The 24,723-nt window shown below is 35.9% G+C and overlaps 1 protein-coding gene across 1 annotated transcript; it reads right to left on the bottom strand.

The window, feature by feature from the left end:
• Positions 1-485: 485 nt before the first annotated feature.
• Positions 486-24,198, bottom strand: LOC149794897 (uncharacterized). The gene is made up of 4 exons (XM_089963728.1): positions 24,036-24,198; positions 11,794-12,072; positions 8,801-9,133; positions 486-4,605 (listed from the first exon to the last, which is right to left on the bottom strand). The coding sequence occupies exons 1-4, from the start codon at positions 24,196-24,198 to the stop codon at positions 3,236-3,238; spliced, it is 2,145 nt and encodes a 714-aa protein (XP_089819854.1). The 3' UTR covers positions 486-3,235.
• Positions 24,199-24,723: the final 525 nt, after the last annotated feature.

The following is a 24,723-nucleotide window of genomic DNA, read 5'->3' as shown; positions in this document are numbered from 1 at the left end:
CTATGTACATGAGTCTTGTTTACAGGACTCACCAACATGTCGATGATACAAGCCTATGTACATGAGTCTTGTTCACAGGACTCATCAACATGTCGATGATACAAGCCTATGTACATGAGTCTTGTTCACAGGACTCATCAACATGTCGATGATACAAGCCTAGGTACACAGGACTTGTTCACAGGACTCATCAACATGTCGATGATACAAGCCTATGTACATGAGTCTTGTTCACAGGACTCATCAACATGTCGATGATACAAGCCTATGTACATGAGTCTTGTTCACAGGACTCATCAACATGTCGATGATACAAGCCTATGTACATGAGTCTTGTTCACAGGACTCGTCAACATGTCGATGATACAAGCCTATGTACACAGGACTTGTTCACAGGACTCATCAACATGTCGATGATACAAGCCTATGTACATGAGTCTTGTTCACAGGACTCGTCAACATGTCGATGATACAAGCCTATGTACATGAGTCTTGTTCACAGGACTCGTCAACATGTCGATGATACAAGCCTATGTACATGAGTCTTGTTCACAGGACTCGTCAACATGTCGATAATATTAGTCTATTTAATTATTGTTGGAGTAAGGTCAATACTTACAAGAGGTAAGTTCTGCCAATTATGTGCCTGATCCCAACATTAATGTGTGCAGATCTTTTTTTAGCATAAAACTATAAAAAAATCACCTAATTAATATGCACTGATCTTGCCATTAATTGTACCCATCTATCAATCACCTCATCAATATGCATGGATCTTGCTCATAATTGTACCCATCTATCAATCATCTCATTAATATACAAGGGATCTTGCTCATAATTGTACCCATCTATCAATCACCTCATCAATATGCATGGATCTTGCACATAATTGTACCCATCCATCAATCATCTCATTAATATACAAGGGATCTTGCTCATAATTGTACCCATCTATCAATCACCTCATTAATATGCATGGATCTTGCTCATAATTGTACCCATCTATCAATCACCTCATCAATATGCATGGATCTTGCTCATAATTGTACCCATCTATCAATCACCTCATTAATATACAAGGGATCTTGCTCATAATTGTACCCATCTATCAATTACCTCATTAATATGCATGGATCTTGCACATAAGTGTACCCATCTATCAATCACCTCATCAATATGCATGGATCTTGCACATAAGTTTACCCATCTATCAATCACCTCATTAATATGCATGGATCTTGCACATAATTGTACCCATCTATCAATCACCTCATCAATATGCATGGATCTTGCACATAAGTGTACCCATCTATCAATCACCTCATTAATATGAATGGATCTTGCACATAATTGTAACCATCAATCACCTCATCAATATGAACGGATCTTGCTCATAACTGTACCCATCTATCAATCACCTCATCAATATGCATGGATCTTGCACATAATTGTACCCATCTATCAATCACCTCATTAATATGAATGGATCTTGCACATAAGTGTACCCATCTATCAATCACCTCATTAATATGAATGGATCTTGCTCATAATTGTACCCATCTATCAATCACCTCATTAATATGAATGGATCTTGCTCATAATTGTACCCATCTATCAATCACCTCATCAATATGAATGGATCTTGCACATAAGTGTACCCATCTATCAATCACCTCATTAATATGCATGGATCTTGCACATAATTGTACCCATCTATCAATCACCTCATCAATATGAATGGATCTTGCACATAAGTGTACCCATCTATCAATCACCTCATTAATATGCATGGATCTTGCTCATAAGTGTACCCATCTATCAATCACCTCATCAATATGAATGGATTTTGCACATAAGTGTACCCATCTAAGATCCTGATGATTTAGGTCTTTACAAGTTTTTTAAAAATCAAATTTTCTCTATGCATGGATTTCACTCTTTATCAAACTCAAACAAGATCTTCATCTATAAACTATATTTCAAATTTAATCAAAACTGAATCCAAAATATTGAGTAAGGATCTCAATCACTACTTAACTCCTTATAATGTTTGATATAAGTCCACATTCCAAGTTTAATCAACAAACATGGCATCCAAGGTTGTTGTTGTTGTTGTTGTTGTTGTGGGGTTTAACGCCATTTTTCAGCACGATAGGCTATACATGGCGGCCAGTATTAATGGTGGAGGAAGAACCCGGAAAACCCTGGAAAGAACCACCGACCCACGAGAAGCTACTGGCAGGCTTTCTCACATGCCCACATTGGCTGGCATCCAAGGTAGTAACCAGCTCAGCCAAACTGACTCCAAAGCACCTCATTAATGTGTGGTTTTTGTCCAATAGAAAATTCATGTGAGATCTGGATTATGAAGGCCTACATTCCAAATCTTATCAAGAAAGAATGGATCAGAAATAAGGCTTCCTGCATGGCAACAATTCAAGCCAGTTAGATGCAAGAACACCTCATTAATGTATGAATCTCATTTATTATCCAATTAATCCATGATTTTGATACATTCAATGTTTAATCAAAACTGGATGAGAACCATGATCTTCATGTGATAACAAGACAATCAGATGCAAGATCATCTCATTACTATGCATAAATCTTGCTCATTTGCTTAATCTGACATAATGTAAATTACATAAACAAAAAAACGAAACTTTGAAAAGGGTATGTAAGACACTGTATCAATCACGTCATATGGCTGACACTAGAATTTCTCAAGTAGTTGCCAAATTTTGCTTTTAAAAAACACAGACAAATGATTACCATGTGTACCAGAAAAAAGACTGCATTGTAAAGTTTTATCTTTTCATGGAATCATGGACCTGACTCATAATTCCCCCTTTATCGTTAAGTTTTCTTTGAAAACTATAATCATTTGATTTAGTTCTGCACTACTCATTCTTTGTAATAATGTCATAGATCATTTATGCAACTCTGAAAATAAAAGCCAAATAACATGTTGTTATTACTTGAATCAACATCTAATATTTTTATCACAAAGTGTTATTTTAGTGATTTCTTATGCTAACATAGCTCTTTGAAACTTTTGGATATGGTTTTTAAAAGCCACTTTAACACCATAACATGGTTAAGAATTCATCCATAACATGATACTAGATGTCTTCCAAAGATGTGGTTACCTTCTTTCAGCATTCCATTTAACGCAACGAATTTTTATTTTGGCATGTGTTCAGGCAAAAAAGATGTTCATACTCAGCCAAGTAATTTAGAACTGATGTCCTCTCATAATATGGGAATAAAAACCATACTTATTCCCACATTGCTTGCCACATACATTGCAGATAAAGGGGTCCGTATGGCTATGACACCCAATATGAATAGAGAACAACACTTCATCATCAAATGTGATTCCACAGTGGCAGCATCGTGACTCTCCACCAATCGAGCTCTGCTGTTCACTCATTTCTGATTCACTTGCCACAGACTGTGCCCGGTTTGACAATTTCTGTGTTCGAACAGTGTTTAAAATTTCACACTGCACTCCTCTTTCAACTCCCCTTACCCGATTCAAGCGTCCACCTATTCCCTCTTGAATGTATGTACCATTCTGGACCAAAGACTCCGGTTTTACTACAGGTAATTCACACTGAATGCCTATGTTTGTTGTCTCAATTTTGATGGTGGTTTTGATCACTGAGCTGTCCATACTTAACCTTGTATCCTGCCGTGAACTAGAAAGTTCATCTGGACTGGGACGGTGTGTTCTGCTTGGTCTCTGCATGCTTTGACCTGAGAGAATATGATTTGTAGATGATGCCTCATTTGATCTGTTCAGTGAATCATCAACACTTCGTCGATAACTACGGTGAGTACTTTGAGCCTCTGCACTGCATGGAATATCAGGTGTATAAGGAGCGTTACTGTATGGTGTTGCAGAACTTGACACATCAGATGTTCCATCACATTCAATAGGTTCAACTTTTATTTTAACATCCTGTATTTCATGTGTGTGTGGTAATCTCCTCTGAGGTGTAACTGGGGAAAGTTGTGTCGATTCAACAGTCTGTGGCATGAAGAAGCTGGAGGATGTCATGGTACTCGTTGCTGGGACTCGTGTCTGGTGATGGGAATTCATGATGGATGAAACAATAGAACGAAGATAATTTGAAGCCATGTTGTTTTCATCTGACTGTCTCCTTGCTACCGAAGTGTACACATTACCGTACTGGTTCACCATACAGTTTGCCATAGGCTGCCGTGCATTAGTGCTGTAATGATAACCCCCAGCATGGGCAGTGGTCAGTAAAGTATGAATTGGGGCAACAGTGACAGGGCCACTTGACACTGGGCAATTTGTTGGGCTAAGTTCAATATGTCCCATTCCAAACTGACCATTAAGAAAACGTTGGGGCTCATATGAAGTAGTTTCAGACATATCAGGTGGTAAATGTTCATTGTGTACACGCTGATAGTGTTCTCTAATTTTTCGAGGCAGTATTGTTGTGAATGAACACTTCCCACACTTCAAAACATTAACAGGATTGTTTCTGGCATGCAGTCGCCTATGACGCCGGAAATTGCTTTTATCATTTGTTGCGTAGTCACAAAAGGGACATTTAAGGGCTTTGAGATGACCTGAAATGAAAACACGTATAAATTTGTTCAGGGGATCATTGATGTACAATTATTACCATATATGAATCTCTTATGAACAAAACATTTAAAACAGTGCCTTGCCATAGCATTTGCACAAACATCATGCTGGTGTTCTCATGAGTAGCAAGCTTAAAAACCTTCTCTTATTTACAAACTGCAACACTGTAGCAATCTACTTTTACAATGCTGTTTATAACATTTTATTATATTCTTTCACAGACTACCATAAGCTTTATATTCTAAAATCTTAGTTAGTTGAAAAAAAATTAATGAGAAGCCACCTAAACTATAAAGTTTAACAGAAGCAACATTTTTTAACATTTGTTTTACAATTAATGTATTGTTATTATTATCCTTATCATATACTTGTCGTGTCAGAAAGCCGTTCCATGCCAGCCATAGAAAAAAAGAAGATATATGACATAAATAGTGTCATACATAGATACATGATAAATATAAAATAGAAATTAAAAGGTTTTCAACAGGGATATCAGTTTGTCATATTATCTCTTAAAAATCTTATAAAGATAAAATCAAATAAAAAAATATGAAAGAGGAAATCAGCTGAACCTGAGCTAAAAGACCATCTCTAGCAAGACCAATGTTTCATAAGACAAGAAAATGTTCAAAAGCATGCAATAAAGAAAAATCTGTGTTTAACAAAGGATTTTATTCTATGTACCAGTAAATTAAGTTTCATTGAGACTACTTCCTGGATTATCATTTATGTTAGGATTTTTATATCCACTACCATCCCAGACCAAGCCATCAAAAGGTTTTGTCTTTTGCATCTATATTTTATACAGACATTAAGAATACAGCTCTAAGTGACAGCACAGACGATGGAGTCCTTAAATGCTGTCTGCATTATATACCAAATGTATGCCAAGGAATTCAATGAAAATGTTTATGTGTGTTGGTGGGGATAAACAAAATACCAGTCAAAACTACTTGCTACCTTAATGCCATTTAAATTTAGTAATGATTACTATGCAAATTAATATATAGTTGTTCAGTTCATGGTATGTGTATTTACTTTTCAAGAAAAGAAATGAAGATATAAGTATAATATCAGGCTTCATGTAGTTTTCTTTCAACCCATATCGTCATAAATCCAAGCTATCACAGATATGAAACCCATATCGTCATAAATCCAAGCTATCACACATATGAAACCCATATCGTCATAAATCCAAGCTATCACAGATATGAAACCCATATTGTCATAAATCCAAGCTATCACACATATGAAACCCATATCGTCATAAATCCAAGCTATCACACATATGAAACCCATATCGTCATAAATCCAAGCCATCACAGATATGAAACCCATATCGTTATAAATCCAAGCTATCACTGATATGAAACCCATATTGGTTACCTGTATACCAGAAGTATACGAGTTTAAGCCTGAGTGACAAATCAATGAGAAAGCTTGCATTTCTTAGCTCTTAGTGTGCTGCTGATTTGCCATCTCCAGTGTGAGACTGATGGTCAAAAAGTAGCTGTCAAAGTGCTGTTAATTGAGTGCTGAAGCATTGTACTGTGGACAGCTGGCCTCATGGCATAAATACCCTCACTCCAGTGAAATAATGATCGAAAGTAAAATAACAAGAAAGTGAAATGATGGCCAGAAGGCAGCTTTCACAGCATATCCAAAGAGGAAAAATCCAAAAAGGCCCAGCATGCAGCAGTAGCCCTGACCTCATGGGATTTGATCTTAATGAAAGAAAGACCTCTCATTATGAGACTGATAAGCTCTTTAAATATTTCAAACAATCCACGGCAAGACCAGCAACAGACTAAATGTCTTTTGAAACATAACCTGGTGACCAGTACACAGTGACCAGCAACATACTAAATAACTGTCTTTTTAAATATAACCTGGTGACCAGTACACAGTAACCAGCAACACACTGTTAAGTAACTGTCATTTGAAACATTACCTGCCCAGTACACAGTGACCAGCAACAGACAATCAGTGATTGTCACATGACACACTACCCAGTATCCTTTGCCCAGCAACTGGTCACCAGGCACTGACTGGTCAGATGATGCTTCCTTGCTGCCACTGCCCAGGAACTCATCAACTATGATGTCAGATACCTCAAGGTTTGCAGGAAGAAATCTTAATGCATGCTAGATATGTCATGCACATCTTCCGGGACTTTTAATCTCTTATATATTTCGTTACCACTGTATTTCTTAAAGACAGCATGAAAGGGACTAAGTCAACAAAGGTAAATCTGTGAAAATATTAATTAACCTACAAGAAATGATACAGATCTTAACAAAGAATCCCCTTGAAGGGTCAGACATCCTACAAGTCAAAAAGAATTACTCTCATTCCAAGAGAGGACAACTCCTTTAGAATTTTTTTCAAGATGCTCATTATGGTAGCAACATCAGACTGGTGTCATTTTCATTTAGGACCAACCAGAAATCTTGAGTGCACTGATTTGATACAACTTTCAGCTCATGAACAGCTGCAATAAGGGTGCCATATTGGATGTCAGAACAGCAAAATTTTCGTTTAGGACCAACTAGACATCACGGAAGTGAACACTTTATGCTGATAAGCCATCCATCCAGCTGTAACAAGATCTTCAAGATGGAGACCGTAGCAGCCATGCAGACTGGCAACATTTTTATTTACAACCAATAAGACCTAGTGAAAATTGTGTGTGTCAAGTTTCAAAGTAGTTTCGGAGGAGTAGCAATTATAAATTTAAACAGATGGATGTATGTTAAACAACAGGTTATCTCATTAGCTCTTCTGGCCTATGACCATTACACCTAAAAAAAACTAAACAGACAAAAGACATAGTATGAGTGGCATCTGCAAGAAATAAAATATCATACATGCTAAGATGGAAAAAAACTTCATGATCAAATACAAATTTTGCACAAAATGAAAAATAAATTTACAATCAAATTTGACAAAGTTTAGAAAAGATATCAATGTGATAGCTATACTGTCAATGAAAAGTCAGAAAAGTCTGTTCAGTATACAGATATGAATTTACATAAATGATTTCAAAACAAAAGTATAACATTGATAAACAAATAGCATGCAGGTAGCCACCTAGTGGAAACAGGGATATTCTTAATATCTCTATGCAACAAAGACTCAAACATGAACATTTTTGTCTACTTCAGAAAGAATGGTTTCAGGTGATAGCAGGTAAAAGTCTTAATGTAAATATGATAGAGCAGTGTGTTCAGTGGAAAGCCCTTTTATACAGTTCTGAAAAGTAGTCTATTTGGACAGGTTCCAATGAACAAGATTTTTTATTACACTATCTTCTTTAAAGGTGAGGCAAATCTGACAAAGGTTACACAATCTCCATGAAAGATACATGAAGGACTGAACTGGAATTGTAAAATGTGCTGGTTCTAAGTACTTTGTAAATTGTATGTGGTACCAACTAAAATATGTAATCTGGTTTCGAATTAAGATTACTCTCTAAGATTGTCAAAGTACCTTCCCTTCTCAAACTGGAATATGTCTTTTTTTAAAGTCCTGTGGAATAATGACCTAGTGAAAAGAAATGCTGTTTTAACAGCCTGTAAAGCAATACCTCCATGTTTTGGGACCTAGTGATGAGAAATAATATTTTAACAGCCTGAAAAGCAAAACCTCCAAGTTTTGGGACCTAGTGAAAAGTAATGATGTTTTAACAGCCTGAAAAGCAAAACCTCCAAGTTTTGGGACCTAGTGAAAAGTAATGATGTTTTAACAGCCTGAAAAGCAAAACCTCCAAGTTTTGGTACCTAGTGAAAAGAAATGATGTTTTAACAGCCTGAAAAGCAATACCTCCATGTTTTGGGACCTAGTGAAAAGAAATGACGTTTTAACAGCCTGAAAAGCAATATATCCATGTTTTGGGACCTAGTGAAAAGCAATGATGTTTTAACAGCCTAAAAAGCAATACCTCCATGTTTTGGGACCTAGTGAAAAGCAATGATATTTTAACAGCCTGAAAAGCAATACCTCTGTGTTTTGGGACCTAGTGAAAAGAAATGATGTTTTAACAGCCTGAAAAGCAATACCTCCATGTTTTGGGACCTAGTGAAAAGCAATGATGTTTTAACAGCCTGAAAAGCAATACCTCTGTGTTTTGGGACCTAGAGAAAAGAAATGACATTTTAACAGCCTGAAAAGCAATACCTCCATGTTTTGGAACATGCAGCTGTAATTGGGTATAGGTTGCTGCAGAAAAGTTGCAGAAGCGACACTTGTAGAATCGTGATGCTGGGGAAGTGATCATGTCATCATCATCTGGGGACATATGATACATTTCTTCTTGGTCAGAAACTGGATCACGACCATTCATGTACTGAGAATCCACCACAGGCGAGTTCAGCTGATGATTAACATCAAGATCTCTTAAGTTGTAAAACTGGCTATGTTGTACAGCATCCTCCCTACTAGACTGAGATGTACTTGCCCAATCAATGGAAGTGTTACTAGGCTGTGGACTATTATCTGATCTTGAGTGATCTGCTTGCAAAAGAAAAGATACAAACAATTCTAAACATTTAGTATAACAAAGGCTGACACATACTTGAATGCACCATTCAAACAACACTGAAGCTGTAATCCTTAACACTGTGTTTTAATTTATGTATTTTTTCAGACAGGGTCTAGATAGTGGGAGTTTCTATTCCCAATTTCTGGTGCTGGACTTTGCAGGTTGCAGAGTCTGGCCTTCAAAATCTGCAGAAATGTGGTACTAAAATTGCATTTTCTAAATCCTACCCTGCAATGGGTAATTATACCAGTGAACCAAAAACTAAATGCCAATGGAATTCAGATCAAATATGAATGCAAACACAATGCAGAATGAATGTATATGCAATGCAGAATGAATGCAAATGAAATTACATGTAGAATGAAAACAATGTGTTTAAATTAAGTTTGGAACTTTTAATATTATAATTATTTGTTGATGGCCAGGATTTAAAGCTGTACTGCATGTTAACATTTTCCATACAATTCTTGCTTATTTTTTTAAAACTTATTGTGTATTTTATGTTTTCAGCACTGCTGGATTCTGACATTTTCAGTGTTCAGTTTACTGGATTTGGACATTTTCTGGATTTTCACTATTACTGACTGTAACAATGCACAACACTTCTTCAAAAGGAATCCTGTTATCCCTAAGAGCTTTTGCAATGTACGCAACATTTAAAATTAAAACTGAGTTGTAAAGCACACCAAGACTACTGGCCCTGTATATAAAGGATACTTGACTATAAAGGACATTTAATCATGTTACTTGATTGTTCTTTACATACAGGCTTCCTTGTATAATTAATTTATGGTAGATTTAACATTTTATGCATTAAAGCACGTTTTAAATAATACTTTATATGAAAGCTATAGTTCTCTCTCTTGAACAATACTAAAAATAGAAAACCAGATTCGAGTAAATACATTTCAGTTTTAAATGAGCAAATGAAAGAAAATGATGTGGCTAGCAATTTAGACAGACAAAGACAAAGAACAGACTAAAAAATTTTGATTACTACTGTCTAATAAAAATTGACCATATGAAAGCATGCTTTCCAGAACTTACTTTTGACACGTCTTCTAACTCAAAGTGCTATAAGATTACAATTCGAAATTAGTCTGCCCTATCTGTAATAGTTAATTATCATTACCACCAAAAGCATCTGGACGAAAATAATTTATAAAAGTAAAGCTTGACTTCATTTTCCCAATTTACTTTTAACACAATTATTACCTTTTTGAATATCAGGGTTCTTGCTATAAATTTTTTAAAAAAAGATTCAAGACCTTTTCCAGACCAAAAAATTGCAATTTCCAGACCTCCCAATCTGTATACTAAACTTCACTAAATGCAAAAAAAACCAGTCACATTACCAGTGTCTGACTAAGGGGGAGCTCACCAGTTATCCTATACTTTTGAGAGAGTGACATATTACCTTGAAGTTTTTGCACACGAAACATGCACAATACCATGGAGAGAATGTTGGCATACCTCTATGCTACTTTGATGTAATGTGGCTGATATTTCTTTGGATATTGTACTTTTGGAAACTGAAAAATGATCTAAGTACACACACTGCTAACTAAAATGACTGCTCCCTTGTGCTCCAAAAATCAGCCTGAATTTGTCTAAAGTACACTATCCTTAGCAGCTATTAAAATAGGGAAAATGAATTTTTCCAGTCTCGACAATACCAGCTTCTCAAAGTGCAATGAATGAATTACCAAATATATAAAATGAACAAAGTTGTCAGCTCCTTTTTTTTACAATTTGCCTCTGAAGTTCAGGAAGTGAAAATGACCAAGTGGAGCTAGCACTTTTTTGAAAGGTGCACATCTGGAGTAAGGCCAAGCTGTATACTATATAACCCATATTACACCCATCAATCATACATCAAAATAAAGGAAATTAATGGTTCTTTGAACAATACCTAAGATATACAAGGTTATTTTTAAACAGCCAATATAACCAGTGAGGAAACCCTGGAAATTCTTTTTCTTAAAAATTCTAACCCTATGCAAAATATGAAATTGTTGAGCAACACCTAAGATAGTTGTAATAATGAAAAGTTTTGATGCCTTCAAGACTCTTTTTGTCATTTTTTAACTTTTCCATTTTCAAGACCCAGAAAAGCAATAATAAAATTTTAGACCTTCTCCAGAATTCCAGACCCTCATGAAAACCTTGTAATAGGGTGGTTCTTTCATGGGAAGTAAATATTGATTACCTCCTAAAGTAATGCTACCTTGATTTATAGAGTAGCTATAAGACGTACTTGAAGGTCAGAGTCTGAACTCAACATTTTAGACTGGAGGTGTATATTCTCAACTTATGTGTTTTAAGTAAAGGTTATTTTCAGAATTAATGCAATTCCTAAATGACAAAACTTTCCAACACTAAGAAACATTCATTAAATATTTGTACAAGAAGCTTCTGTAACTAAACTGATTGTATCTTATAAAATTTTTAGCTGTATAACATTTATAATTTTTGTGCCATCATAAACCTAGCTTGGTTTTTCTTGTTTGCTTTTTTTTGTGTGTGCAAATCATTTATCAAAACTGGTGATGAGAATATAAGTTGTGCAAGGGAGATAATTATAGTAATGAATGAATTGCAATGGTTACATCTTCCAAAATTTAATAACCTGCAAATCCATTTGGGTTCCTACATCTTGGTGGATAATCACACTCCCTGGACTCAGGCACTTTGTCATGACGGTGATGCGATTCCCTACTCGCCTGACCTTTGCTGATGGCACCAGCAATGGTCTGTTCCCTTTGCTCCAAGACTCGAAGAGTGGAGATGTTTCCATAATCAGACACAGGTGCAACTGGGGCTACAAGAATAACTGGACCACAGTCAGAGATTGGTTCTGGAGTCTTAGTTACCAGATCTGTCCTTTGGCTACTGTCAGCAGATGGTCCTGGAAAACGTTTTATAAAGTATTTTATAAATCTACGATGATAGTATCGGTGTATCTACAATTAATCATATTTGTATGCTCAATGTTGTCACTAAAAAGTCTGGATCACACAAAATAATTTCCCTTACCTGACACTGAACAGTTTGTTTAGATAATGGGGTAACCTGTTTGTAAATGACCATGCAGTGTTCTTTTAGTCTCATTCGAAATTCTACTTTTGTCTCAATTTATATTATTTGCTGCATGTGTAAATAAACGGTGTTACATTTGATACAAAGATGTACCAAACCATTGTAAAAGGGGGAATGATTGAATTTTGTAAAGTAATGATGTTTCAAACAGGAAATAAAGACTAGGTTTCACGTTGTTATGTATATTATTATAAATTTGATAGACAAATGGTTTTTATTTTGGCCTTGGTGTCCATAGCAGTACTGTGTTATATCCTGAAATGTATTATAACAAAGTGTGGTACAAGAAGAGAGAGATGTACTATCGATAAATTATATATTTATGGGTATCAATTTTCATGGCTATTTTTGCCAGTACAGTCGAACCCACTTATCTCGACCTCGGTTAACTCGCCAACCCTATTATGTCGACGTTTTTGAAGTGGAACTGCCAAATTCTCTCTTTGTCTTAGCATTTTCTCATCGGTTATGTCGATTCTTTTATGTCGCCGAACCCTAATATATCGAGCACAAAAGAAGGCCAAATTTGCCACTTAACATCGGTTATCTCGATCCCCATGACCAATCGCTTTGTTTGTATCGACAACCCCATCTTAGCAGTGCATTGTTACATCATAATCTGCTTATGCTGACATCTGGGCCGAGTACTGTATGCTGTGACAGTCAATCATGCTACCGTACTATACCTACAACTGGCCGACTTCTGAAGACGCGAATAGAACAGATAAAAGTTACGGTTACAGAGATTTAAACTCCGCAAGAAGAAATAGCAAACAACAAATAAACAAGTTTTGCATAATTAAAAATAATTATTTATTTCTCAAAATACAGGAGTGAAAGAATCCCTATATTGGGTGTTAACTTATGCTACAGTAATATATACGGTCCAATATTACCAGGTGTTGACTTGTGTAAGTTTCTTTCGTGGGAATGGAGATCCTATTTTGCAAGAACACAGTCTTTTGATAGTAACCGCGTGTACGATACTTTTCAGAGCTGTGTCAGAGTGAAATGACTCGCGAATTTAATTTTGACACTGGTTAGCTTTTTGTAAAAATGAACTACACCCCGCACGTTTTTTGTGATTTTGTGAGCGATCTTTGTGTTTGCAATGTTGGAGAATATAATAAAGGTTTGTATCGAGAATCGACGGTGGTTTGTATTGTATACTGGTAAATCTCTGCTGTTGGTGCACATATGCCTTTTGTTGTTAGCAAACATGTATGTACATTTTTATAGCATGCCGATTGCTTCATCAAACAAATCGCGGCAACGCTGTTGTGTAAAAAAACTCCAAAAACACGTGCATGTACATTCTCATTTATTAACGCACATCATGTACATAAAGAAATTTCAAGCACATGTTAACATATTGCCGCCATATTGGTTTTCGTTTATCTCGATCATCGGTTATATCGACGCTTTTTGGCAAACCCCTAGGCCGGCGACATAACCGGGTTCAACTGTATATCAGTTTTAGAAATACTTAATGGGGAGGGAATGGGGGAGTGTATTATCTTTGTTTAGAAATACTTAATATGGAGGGAAGGGGAAGTATAATATCTTCACAGATGGAGTCTTTAAACTTGTGCTTTTTAGTCATTGTAAAAATTGGTATCTCATATAAATGTAAATCTACAGAACTGAAATAATTTCAATTTTAAATTTGTCTCTTAACAGTTCATGCATTCAGTTGAGAAAAATTGTCTCCATCTGCCTAACTCTAGTGCTGATTTATGGTAGAGCAGGCTAGAATGGTTTATGCAGACATGTGGCATTTCATGCTGCACTACCATAGTGATGGTAAGTCTTGGAGCACTGTAATTCTGAGGACACCCTTATTATTTTCAAAACTATTTTCTAAGACCTATTAAAGCTGAGAAATCTTGGGATACCTTAGCCATATTTTTACTGATTGCTTAGTGTATTTTATCAATCATAATGTTATTTTAAAACACGGACTACTATTATAAATTATTAGATGGAAACCAATTTTTGGTACTAAAATACATTTCCTCAATAACACCCAATCATAATGCCTTAGGAGAACTACCTCGCAAATTCCATTCTCAAATGCTAAAACTGTTTAGATAAAAATCTAACAACTATCTTCCCAACTAAGTGGTAGTTTGAATGCTCTCCCTTTGATACAGACATGTACCAAATTCCATGAATACTTTAGCTACTAGTGGAGCAGGAGGGATACATTCTCTATATGGATGTAAACTAGGGGAGGCTGGGTGGATGTATGTGTAGTTAGGATAGAGTAGGTATTACTGAACAAACACATTTTACTATAAAATGTGGTTTCATCATCAAATATGTTACCACATCATAACACTTCAAGAGAACAGGCAAAGAAATGGAGAAAGTTACACACCCCCAAATCCATAAAAGGCCATCTCCAGTCCCCTAATGTGTCTGAGACAGCTTTTACATAACCCATCATTCAAATGCAATGCTTGTGGCAACTGTCTGAGCTTCATGTGCCAAAATGTGTAGCAAATTCATTTGATCTGGAATTATTTCCAAACATGTAAACCAAAATAATCCATTTTATCCAGGATGAAAGTGCCTGTTTTGATATATCACCATTCCCTCTGTGAGTGGTAAAAAGAGGATTGACCTCCCTCGATGCACCAGCTTGGTCCTTTTTTAAGTATCCTTTCTGAGTATGCACTGGGTCTTGTGGACAACCTTGAGATGAAGTGTCCAGGGTTGACAGGTTCTAATTTCCCATGAACAAGAGCTTTTTCTTGAAAATGAAAGCAGGGGCTCCCACAAGTTATAAGGTTCCATCTTGTCGGAAATGAAAGTAGTTCAGGTCAGCTGATAAAGAATGTCTATTTCTAATTCAGCCAGCCTTCACTAATGGAAGTAGGATGCGGGTCTTACTTGAGGTGAACCAATGAAGCACTCAGGTATGGTTCAAACAGTGTCTTATTCTGCAAGGTGAGTACCCATGATCAATACACTCTGGATACAAAGTCAATACCTCTGGATGAGTCAACTTAATATTTGACAGCAGATCGCATAGGTCATTTTTGATATCCTATCTTCCACAATGACTCAGCGTGTCAGTGATCATGTACTGGTAACCTTTTATTGCGAGTGGTGCTAAAAAGCCAAAGTAGGAAGTATTAAAGCACTGATGCAATCTGTGACTGTGACACAATGTATTCACACTCACACCTTTGTGCAAAAATTCTCCTTTTTCTTCATACATTTCAGGTCAATGGCTGTCTCACTTGAGCTGTTTTCTCCACCATTTGTTGAGAGAATCGCTTGCTCATGATGGCTTGTTTAATATGATCCTGACATACAGGTTCAACAACTCTGGATTGGGATGGAATACCTGCCATAGTGGTTGCTTGAGTATATGAGGAAATTTATCTTTTTCCTATGGATTTGGGCTACTATATTGATGAGGTTGTTGATTTTGCCAACCTGAACAGAGCAATCAGAACGAAGCAGCATATGATTCTCTTGCTTTCTGTATCATGTTTGGAAACAGGTGTATTGGAGGGTGAGCATATGCATACAAACCACTCCAATCCATGTGAAGGGCACTGACTGTCCAGTCCTCCAGATCTGGTCTGGTGAGCAAAGGTTGGAAATTCTGCAATCCCCTTCTTGCCATTAGATCAGCCAGTGGTAGATGCAGCATGCATATATGTAAGTGAAAACTGAACATTGTATTATCTTATTCTTTTTGGACAGTGAGTCACATAACAGCCAGCCTGGAATATGACAAACCTGCCCAATGAATTGTTGCTTAAGACACCAGTTTAGAAATTCCCAGAGAAGAATGCAATGGTCTGGGGACTTTGTTCCCTTTGCCTTTAGAGATAATCCACAAGAGTGGAGATGCTGCAGAGAATGAGAATACCCTTCCATGAAAATGTTCTTACCACCAATGGAATTGTTTTCCATATGGCTTTCATCTCTAGGATACATAATATGCAACAGATGATCCTGAGTGAGCCACTGTCAACTGGCCTTCTGAATGATGGAAGATGTGCATACCTGACCATTGTAATCACGTCCATACAAACTGTCCATTCAAAGGTTGTACATGCAAGGCAAAACAATTTCAGTAGTGATGGAACAGGGCTATTGTATCCTATATAACTACTGTATGTCAAACTTCCAAATGTTAGTATGTAGTGGGTTATATGGGATATGTACTCTACATAACTGGTCCCTAAAGCACTGTGCACAATGGCATCTGAGGTGCTTACTAATGCTGGCTTTGCCATTTCCATGGCTGCCATGAGCCTGTTATGCTCTTAAAGTCTGCCACTCAACCCAAGACCAAGAAAATTTGAATGCCAGTTGGTCTTTGCTGCTTCACATGTCAACAAATGCTGGAACTTTGCACAAAGCTGTTGACAGAGGAGGAGAGTGAAACTCAGGTGGCAACATATGAAAGGCTTCCTATAGTGACACTCAGATGGCAGAATATTCTCTTGTCAGTGAGATCTAGCTAAGACGTTGGAGTTTTTGAAAATACACTGTCATGCCTAGTTGTATGTGGCAATGTGGAAGCCTTGTGTGCAATCTAAGATGAAACTGGAGCAGACTGTCTAAAAAAGCTGCCCACCATGCTTGCAGAATATCCTGATTGGAATCTGATCACTAAGTGAGTGTTCTCTTTGAGTGACAAAGGCAAAGCACGTGTTTACTGAGAAACTACCAGAAGCATTGAGATGCCTATGGCTGACCCATAAAAGTGGCTTGTGATGTGGAGTAGGCTTAACAGCATAAAGACCTTCTGGCTTAAATGGTACTGTGGAAGAGACCTGTTGTAACCTGTGACTTCTGACAGTTTGGTTTTGATGGAACATTACCATTTTTTTTTTCAAGATACTGTGCTGTTATTGTGTGGAGATGGTTTATGGGATTTGATCCACAGAACCAGTCTATACAGCTGAAATAAAGACCTTACATCTTTTGGTTAAATGACAAGAGTAACTGGATGTGACCCATTACAATCAGAGACATGGCAGAGCCCAGTTTTGATGGAAATCACCATTTATTCTTGTGTGACATTGTCCTGCCATTTGTGTTGAGATGGGTTAAGGGATAATTGATGCAAAAATCAGTTTATACTGCTGTGTTAGATAATACTTGACTTGGCTTACTTTAATCTGAATCTCACTCCAATAAAGGCCCAGCATCTTTGGCTTACAAACGTACAATTGTGGTAGTGAGATATAACTTCCAAATGGTCCATTACGTAAAGGCTTCCTCTGAATGGTAAGGCTTGAGAACAAAGTGAAGCGGCAACTGGGTTTAGATGCACTAAGCTGGGCATCATTTGCAATGAGTGCCTTTGTAGCATTATGCAGGTTAACATGAGTGCCTGAATGACTTATATGACAGAGTCTGGTCTTGGTGGAATAGTGTCATCATAATTGACATGTTGTTGTCCAGTGCATTAAGTTGGGATGGAGTACCATATTTTTGATCCATGGAACCAGTCCATACATATCAAGTGCAAGACAGTAACTGAGGTTGTTTGTTTTTATCTCAGTCTCGCTCAATGGTAGGTTATTCAAGGCAACCAAGTGTCGAGCCCATAAGTTTACTGGTTAGAGCATTGCTATTAAAGCTTATGAAGTGGACACAAAAATATCCATTCTAATCCAAGTTACCTGTAGGAAAGGACAAATGATGGATATACTGCTAATATCAGTAAAGCTTCATGTATATAACTATGAAGTGGATATTATGATTAGATTACCCAGAAACTTTGTCATCAAAGAGGTTAAGAAAAGTTTCAAATTTAAAGATGGAGATTACTTCCCTTTGAAGAGAACACTCTTCCAACTTGTTTTAAGGTCAAAAACTTCAAAATACTTGTATGTGGATTTAACAAAATCCCATCAAAGGATTCATGCTGAAGAACAAAGGAGCACTGACATTGCCTTTGGACAATGTTTTCTCTTTACCTAAACCAGTTTCAGAGCTAAAACAATTAAATGGCCTGGATTTCTGTCGGACAGCAAAAGACAAATCCAACAATTATAATCAAAAGGACCTGCCAAAACAACCAGCAAGACAAAATCCAAAGTGGAATGAAAACAGAAAACTAATAATGAATTGATGATGATCTAGGCAGTCTACATTCAGAATTTTTTAAAGAATATATAACATTATATCAATATATGCAGATTATGTGCCTAATTTATTTATAAATATTTATCAGCATGTGTCTTTTCATATAGATTACTGGATTGTAAGATCATTTATATCCTTAAAAAAACAGTAAAACAGCACTGGATGTACAGATAATATGCAATCTGGAAGAATGAGATTTGGTTTTATAAAAAAAAGAAGAGGAAAATCTGCATCTAATATTTTACAAATAAACAAGGATATAAGTGATACCATGCCTTTGTAAGTACTGTACACTAATACAGGTCTTACTGTCTAGTCTAAGCAGCCAGTTGTACTTCATGAAGTATAAATCATAAAGTATACATATGCAAAATAAATATGTAATAACAATCATAGTACTTTACGAAAGATTGTCCCAATAACGGTATCTGCAAAAATGCACATTAATTCTGACATACAAGGTACTAATAGTTGTACTATGTACAAAGCATGTATCAATTCTGACATACAATGAATTACTAACTGTACTATGTACAAAGCAGTGTATCGATTTTGACATGCAAGGTACAGTGGAACCCCGCTATAACGCGATAATTGGGGTCCACAAAATTGGATCTCGTTAATATCGGGTTCGCGTTAATGCGGGGTTTTGCAGTATTTTACTTTTTTGAGAGAACAACTCATTGGCACATATACATGTATTCATGTCTACGGTATATGATGAATAGGGTTACGTCACAACTTTTCTATCGTGTTGTCGTGGCATTCAGTTCATCTATAATACATGTAATTACACTGAAAAATTGCACACAGATTTACGATATTCAATATTTTTTCCTCTAATCATTGTATCTGAATTCAGCGTCTAATATATCGCATAAACATATTATCAACACCATTTACTTGCCATCTGATATCGTACCGTCGGGGCTTGAAATTAATCCATAAAATATGTAATTCCATTGAAAAAACTGCATACATATTTAAACTATTCAATAATTTTGTCACACATCATTATGTGTCTGAATTCAATGGAAAAAATTAACAGCAAAATTAGGTTAAGAAAGACGAAGCATGTGTACGGTTCATTACGTTACAGGATATATGAACGGTGTCTGTTCAAATTTCATACTGCTAAAATGTTTTCTTATGTGTTTCCGTGTATATTTATCCATTGCAAATTTCCAATAATTAATGCTTGTACGCCTATTCGTTTGAACGACTACAAAAGAATAATTACAAATCAACACATGCTTTCAGCATACATGTAACTTTTACTTCAGATTTTGTGAATATCGAAAGAAACTTGTGATTACTATACTAATCATGGTGCAAAGTGCAGAGAACAATTTGCTTTTCCATAACGGTAAAATATTTTTATAAAAAATAGGATATTAATAACGAGTTCATAAACAAACACCATACCCATGTAAAACCCGAGAACTAAGTGCAGTAGGCCTGCATTGATCACGAGTCACTTTTTAAAGAAAAATGTAAAGCTAACGCATGTACAATTTCATACCCATTCAATTTCCAGCTAATAAAGCAGACATTATTTACTGGTCAACTGATTGTGTCTAATAACACCGCCAAGCCCAGAAAACATGTTGGCGTCTTTCGTTTTTTGATGTTTATTAAATTGTGAGAATCTTTTATCAACCACCGCATTGTCTGCTGATTGGTTGTGTATGCAGTTAAAGAAGAAACACATGTCGGCTATTGTTTGAGCAATGATTGTATACAGAATTAACTGAAGACAATCACAAAGACGACTAACTGGCTTTACTCATGGACCAGTAATAAGTAACATTTCCGATAATGTTTATTTTGGCATAAGACTTCAAGAACCTGGTGAAATTGTTACATTTCAGAAGCCAAGCCATGATTGTATTATATTCGAATTCATAAACGAATTCTTCCACAAAATGATAATAAACATTTTACACACTATTTCTCTTACTTTAAAAAAAGTATTTTTTTTTCCGGGTACGAGAAAAATACACGTACACGTATTTAAAATTTCAGGAACCACGCCACCGTTTACTATTGTGCCATCGTGGCATTCAGTTCATCTATAATGCACGTAATTTCACTGAAAAATTGCACACAGATTTATGATATTCAATATTTTTTCCCCTAATCACTGTATCTGAATTCAGCATCTAATATATAGCATAAACATAGTATCAACACCGTTTTCTTGCCGTCTGATATCGTACCGTTGGGGCTTGAAATTAATCCATAAAATATGTAATTCCATTGAAAAAATTGCATACATATTTTAACTATTCAATAATTTTGTCACACATCATTATGTGTCTGAATTCAATGGAAAATATTAACAGCAAAATTAGGTTAAGAAAGATGAAGCAGGTGTACTGTTCATTACGTTACAGGATATATGAACGGTGTCTGTACAAATTTCATACTGCTAAAATGTTCTCTTATGCGTTTCCGTGTACATTTATCCATTGCAAATTTCCAATAATTAACGCTTGTACGCCTATTCGTTTGAACGACTACAACAAAATAATTACAAATCAACACATGCTTTCAGCGTACATGTAACTTTTACTTCAGATTTTGTGAATATTGAAAGAAACGTGTGATTACTATACTAATCATGGTGCAAAGTGCAGAGAACGATTTGCGTTTGCGAACTTGCTTTTCCATAACGGCAAAATATTTTTATAAAAAATAGGATATTAATAACGAGTTATAAACAAACACCATACCCATGTAAAACCCGAGAACTAAGTGCAGTAGGCCTGCAAACGTCACGAGTTACTTTTATATTTTTTTTTTAAAGCTGAACGCATGTACAATTTCATACCCTTTCAATTTCCAGCTAATAAAGCGGACATTATTTACTGGTCAACTGATTGCATCTAATAATACCACCAAGCCCAGCAATCATGCTGGTGGCTGTTTTTTTTACTGGATCAGTAATAAGTAACTTTTCCGATAATGTTTATTTTTGGCATAACACTTTAAGAACCTGGTGATATTGTTAAATTTCAGAAGCTATGCCACGATCTTATTATATTAAAATTTATATGCAAACTCTTGCCCCCAAAATGATAATAAACGTTTTACACCCTATTTCAGGAACCATGCCACGATCATATTAAATTGGAATCCATATGCGATCTCCTCTCCATAATGATATTAATTTATTTATACACTATTTCATGTACTTTGGGGAAAAAATAATTTTTTTATGTAAAATATATGAAATTTCGGGAGCCATGCCATGATCGCGTTATATCCGAATTTGCGTTAAATCAGGGCGCATTAGAGCAGGGTTCCACTGTATTACTAGCTGTATTATAAACAGAGCAGTGTATCAATTCTGACATACAAGGTATTACTAGCTGTACTATAAACAAAGCAGTGTATTGATTTTGATATACAAGGTATTACAAGCTGTACTATGTACAATGCAGTGTATCTTTTCTGACATGCAAGGTATTACTAGCTGTACTATGTACAAAGCAGTGTATCGATTCTGACATACAAGGTATTACTAACTGTACTATGTACAAAGCAGTGTATCGATTCTGACATACAAGGTATTACTAACTGTACTATGTACAAAGCAGTGTATCGATTCTGACATACAAAGTATTACTAGCTGTACTATGTACAAAGCAGTGTATCAATTCTGACATACAAGGTATTACTAGCTGTACTATGTACAAAGCAGTGTATCAATTCTGACATACAAGGTATTGCTAGCTGTACTATGTACAAAGCAGTGTATTGATTCTGACATACAAGGTATTACTAGCTGTACTATGTACAAAGCAGTGTATCAATTCTGACATACAAGGTATTACTAGTTGTACTATGTACCAGTGTATCCCCCAGGGGTGTAAAATTGAGGGTACAAAAAAACCCTAGGTGTCAAAACTGGGGGTCAAATAAAAAATGTGGGGGTCAAAAATGTACTGACAAATTTTCATATGACTCATACTTTTTCAGCTTGAAATAGGATATTGCAACTTGCACAACATACTCTCTCTCTCTCTCTTTCTCTAAACATACAAATACACCAACATGCACAATTAATAAACAAATGCATTATCCATTCAAAGAATAATTTTATTAGTTCATTTTTCTTTAAAAGTCATACTTTTGACAGTCTCTTCAACAATATTATAGCCCAACACATTACATATAAGCCAATACAAAAAGCCAAATAAATCTTTTTAACCAAATACAAGTTAATTTACTGCCTTTCATCAAATGTGTACTATCATAGGTTTCATTATACTTCGTCCTAGAACACATTTATCCAAATATCAAGGAGGATACTGATTCATCTTCTTTCTAATAAGTTACATTTGAACTTTAAGATCTTTCTTTTATTGCAATAAAAGTTAAAAACCAACAAAATCTGCAATGACCTGCTGACTTTGTAATCCAAATAACGCATTTATCTCTGCAAGTTTACTGATTTCTATGTTGTGAAATAATGTCTTAGGTTATAATGTGTTCTCCAGATATTTTATGGCGAACGAGAGCCTAATTTTAAAAATTCTAAAATCCTGTCACGAAAGGATTATTCACTTTTGCAGTCTTTGCAATCACGTGATCAAAAGTCACACCTGTAATCATAATGAATATTCCAGTCAAGGGAATCATTTTCTCCATTTTTCATTAAAGTTAGATCCACAGTTACTCCTTTGTGTTCTACTTCTTTCACTTTCTTCGCTAATGTTTTTAGTGCATGACGTTTTAATCTGGCAATCACTTTCTAGTGCAACATGGCTTGATGTTAAATATCTAGAACAGCTTGCTGAGCTCGATGGAAATCGCGAGAAGCTCGTGAGATCAGGGGAAGCTACTCTGTCATAACATTGCCTATGCTAGTCTGATTCATTGTTTTATACGTTCCCTGCGTTGCACTTGGTTATACGAACAGAGGAGCGCAAGGCAAGGAGCAAACAAAGCGGGGAACCAGTCAATGCCTATATTCGAAGTATATATGATGCCATCCATCATCCAATGCATTGGGTATTAAATAAATCATGATCATATTATGAAAATCCTTTGCGTAAAAAAAACGCATGGTAACAAAATGTGTGTGTCAATTTTCTGCAGCATGCGTCCCTGACGCACAAATGTGTGTAAAGGGAAACACTGTATGTACAAAGCAGTGTATCAATTCTGACATACAAGGTATTACTAGCTGAACTATGTACAAAGCAGGGTATTGATTCTGACATATGAGGTATTAATAACTGTACTATGTACAAAGCAGTGTATCAATTCTGACACACGAGGTATTACTAGCTGTCCTATGTACAAAGCAGTATATCAATTCTGACATACGAGGTATTACTAGCTGTACTATGTACAAAGCAGTGTATCAATTCTGACATACAAGGTATTAATAACTGTACTATGTACATAGCAGTGTATTGATTCTGACATACAAGGTATTACTAGCCGTACTATGTACAAAGCAGTGTATCAAAGCAGTGTATCAATTCTGACATGTGAGGTATTACTAGCTGTACTATGAACAAAGCAGTGTATCAAAGCAGTGTATCAATTCTGACATGAGGTATTACTAGTTATATACTGATAAACAGTACAAGATGCTAATGCATGAGGATCTATGAGAACAATTTGAATGTTTACCTGTCTCCTGAGTCTCACACTCTACACCAGGATGTCCTTTATCAACATCAGAGTTGTTAACATCTGCTTGATTCTCAGGTAGAAGCTGTCTAGCCACAGCATTCCTGTTAATCAAGATGCCAGGGGGTGTGTCACTGGGTTCTGGGTCTTTTCCTTCAGACATTCTGAGATTAAAAAGGGACGAAAAATAACAGATTAATGTAACAGACTGAAATATTAAAAATTCACTAAATCTACGTCATGTCTGACAAGAATACGGTTCAGTGTCTTTTCCTCCAGACATTCTAAGAGGGGAAAAATAAGGATTCTCAAGAAAATAATGAAATGAAGTAACAGACCAAAATGGTAAAATTAATATACATCTCATGTCTGGTAAGACAGTATATTCATCCCTTTCCATGCAAGTTCTACTTTCATCTGCAAATTCATTCAAAATAAAATGATTTCTCATGTTCACACCTCTAAACTTAATAAAAAATGTTTTTTATGTGTACAGACAATGACAGCTCCACCCAAATAGACTAGAAGTTGAAATATTTGTCCTTAGCTTTGTTTTTGTCCTAAAAATCTGTTAAAGCAAGATTATCTTTGACCTGTCTTAAGCAAGTTCCTAATGTCAATTTTGCTCCATTAAATCACTTCATGTTCACACTAAAGTATTTCTCTTCTTCTGCTAATCAGCTATAAT

This window comes from Sinohyriopsis cumingii, chromosome 7 (assembly GCF_028554795.1).
Source record: "Sinohyriopsis cumingii isolate HCF-2022 chromosome 7, ASM2855479v2, whole genome shotgun sequence".
Lineage (NCBI taxonomy): Eukaryota > Metazoa > Mollusca > Bivalvia > Unionida > Unionidae > Sinohyriopsis > Sinohyriopsis cumingii.
Note: the sequence above shows the minus strand (reverse complement) of the source record. Positions and strands in the feature narration are given on the sequence as shown.

Excerpts from the sequence above, each read along its gene's own strand:
- LOC149794897 (XM_089963728.1), bottom strand. The coding sequence starts at position 24,198 with ATGTCTGAAGGAAAAGACCCAGAACCCAGTGACACACCCCCTGGCATC. Across the intron at positions 12,073-24,035 it reads GTGTGAGACTCAGGAGACAG|GACCATCTGCTGACAGTAGC; the intron begins GTAAACATTCAA and ends AACGTTTTCCAG. Across the intron at positions 9,134-11,793 it reads GAACCCAAATGGATTTGCAG|ATCACTCAAGATCAGATAAT; the intron begins GTTATTAAATTT and ends TTTTGCAAGCAG.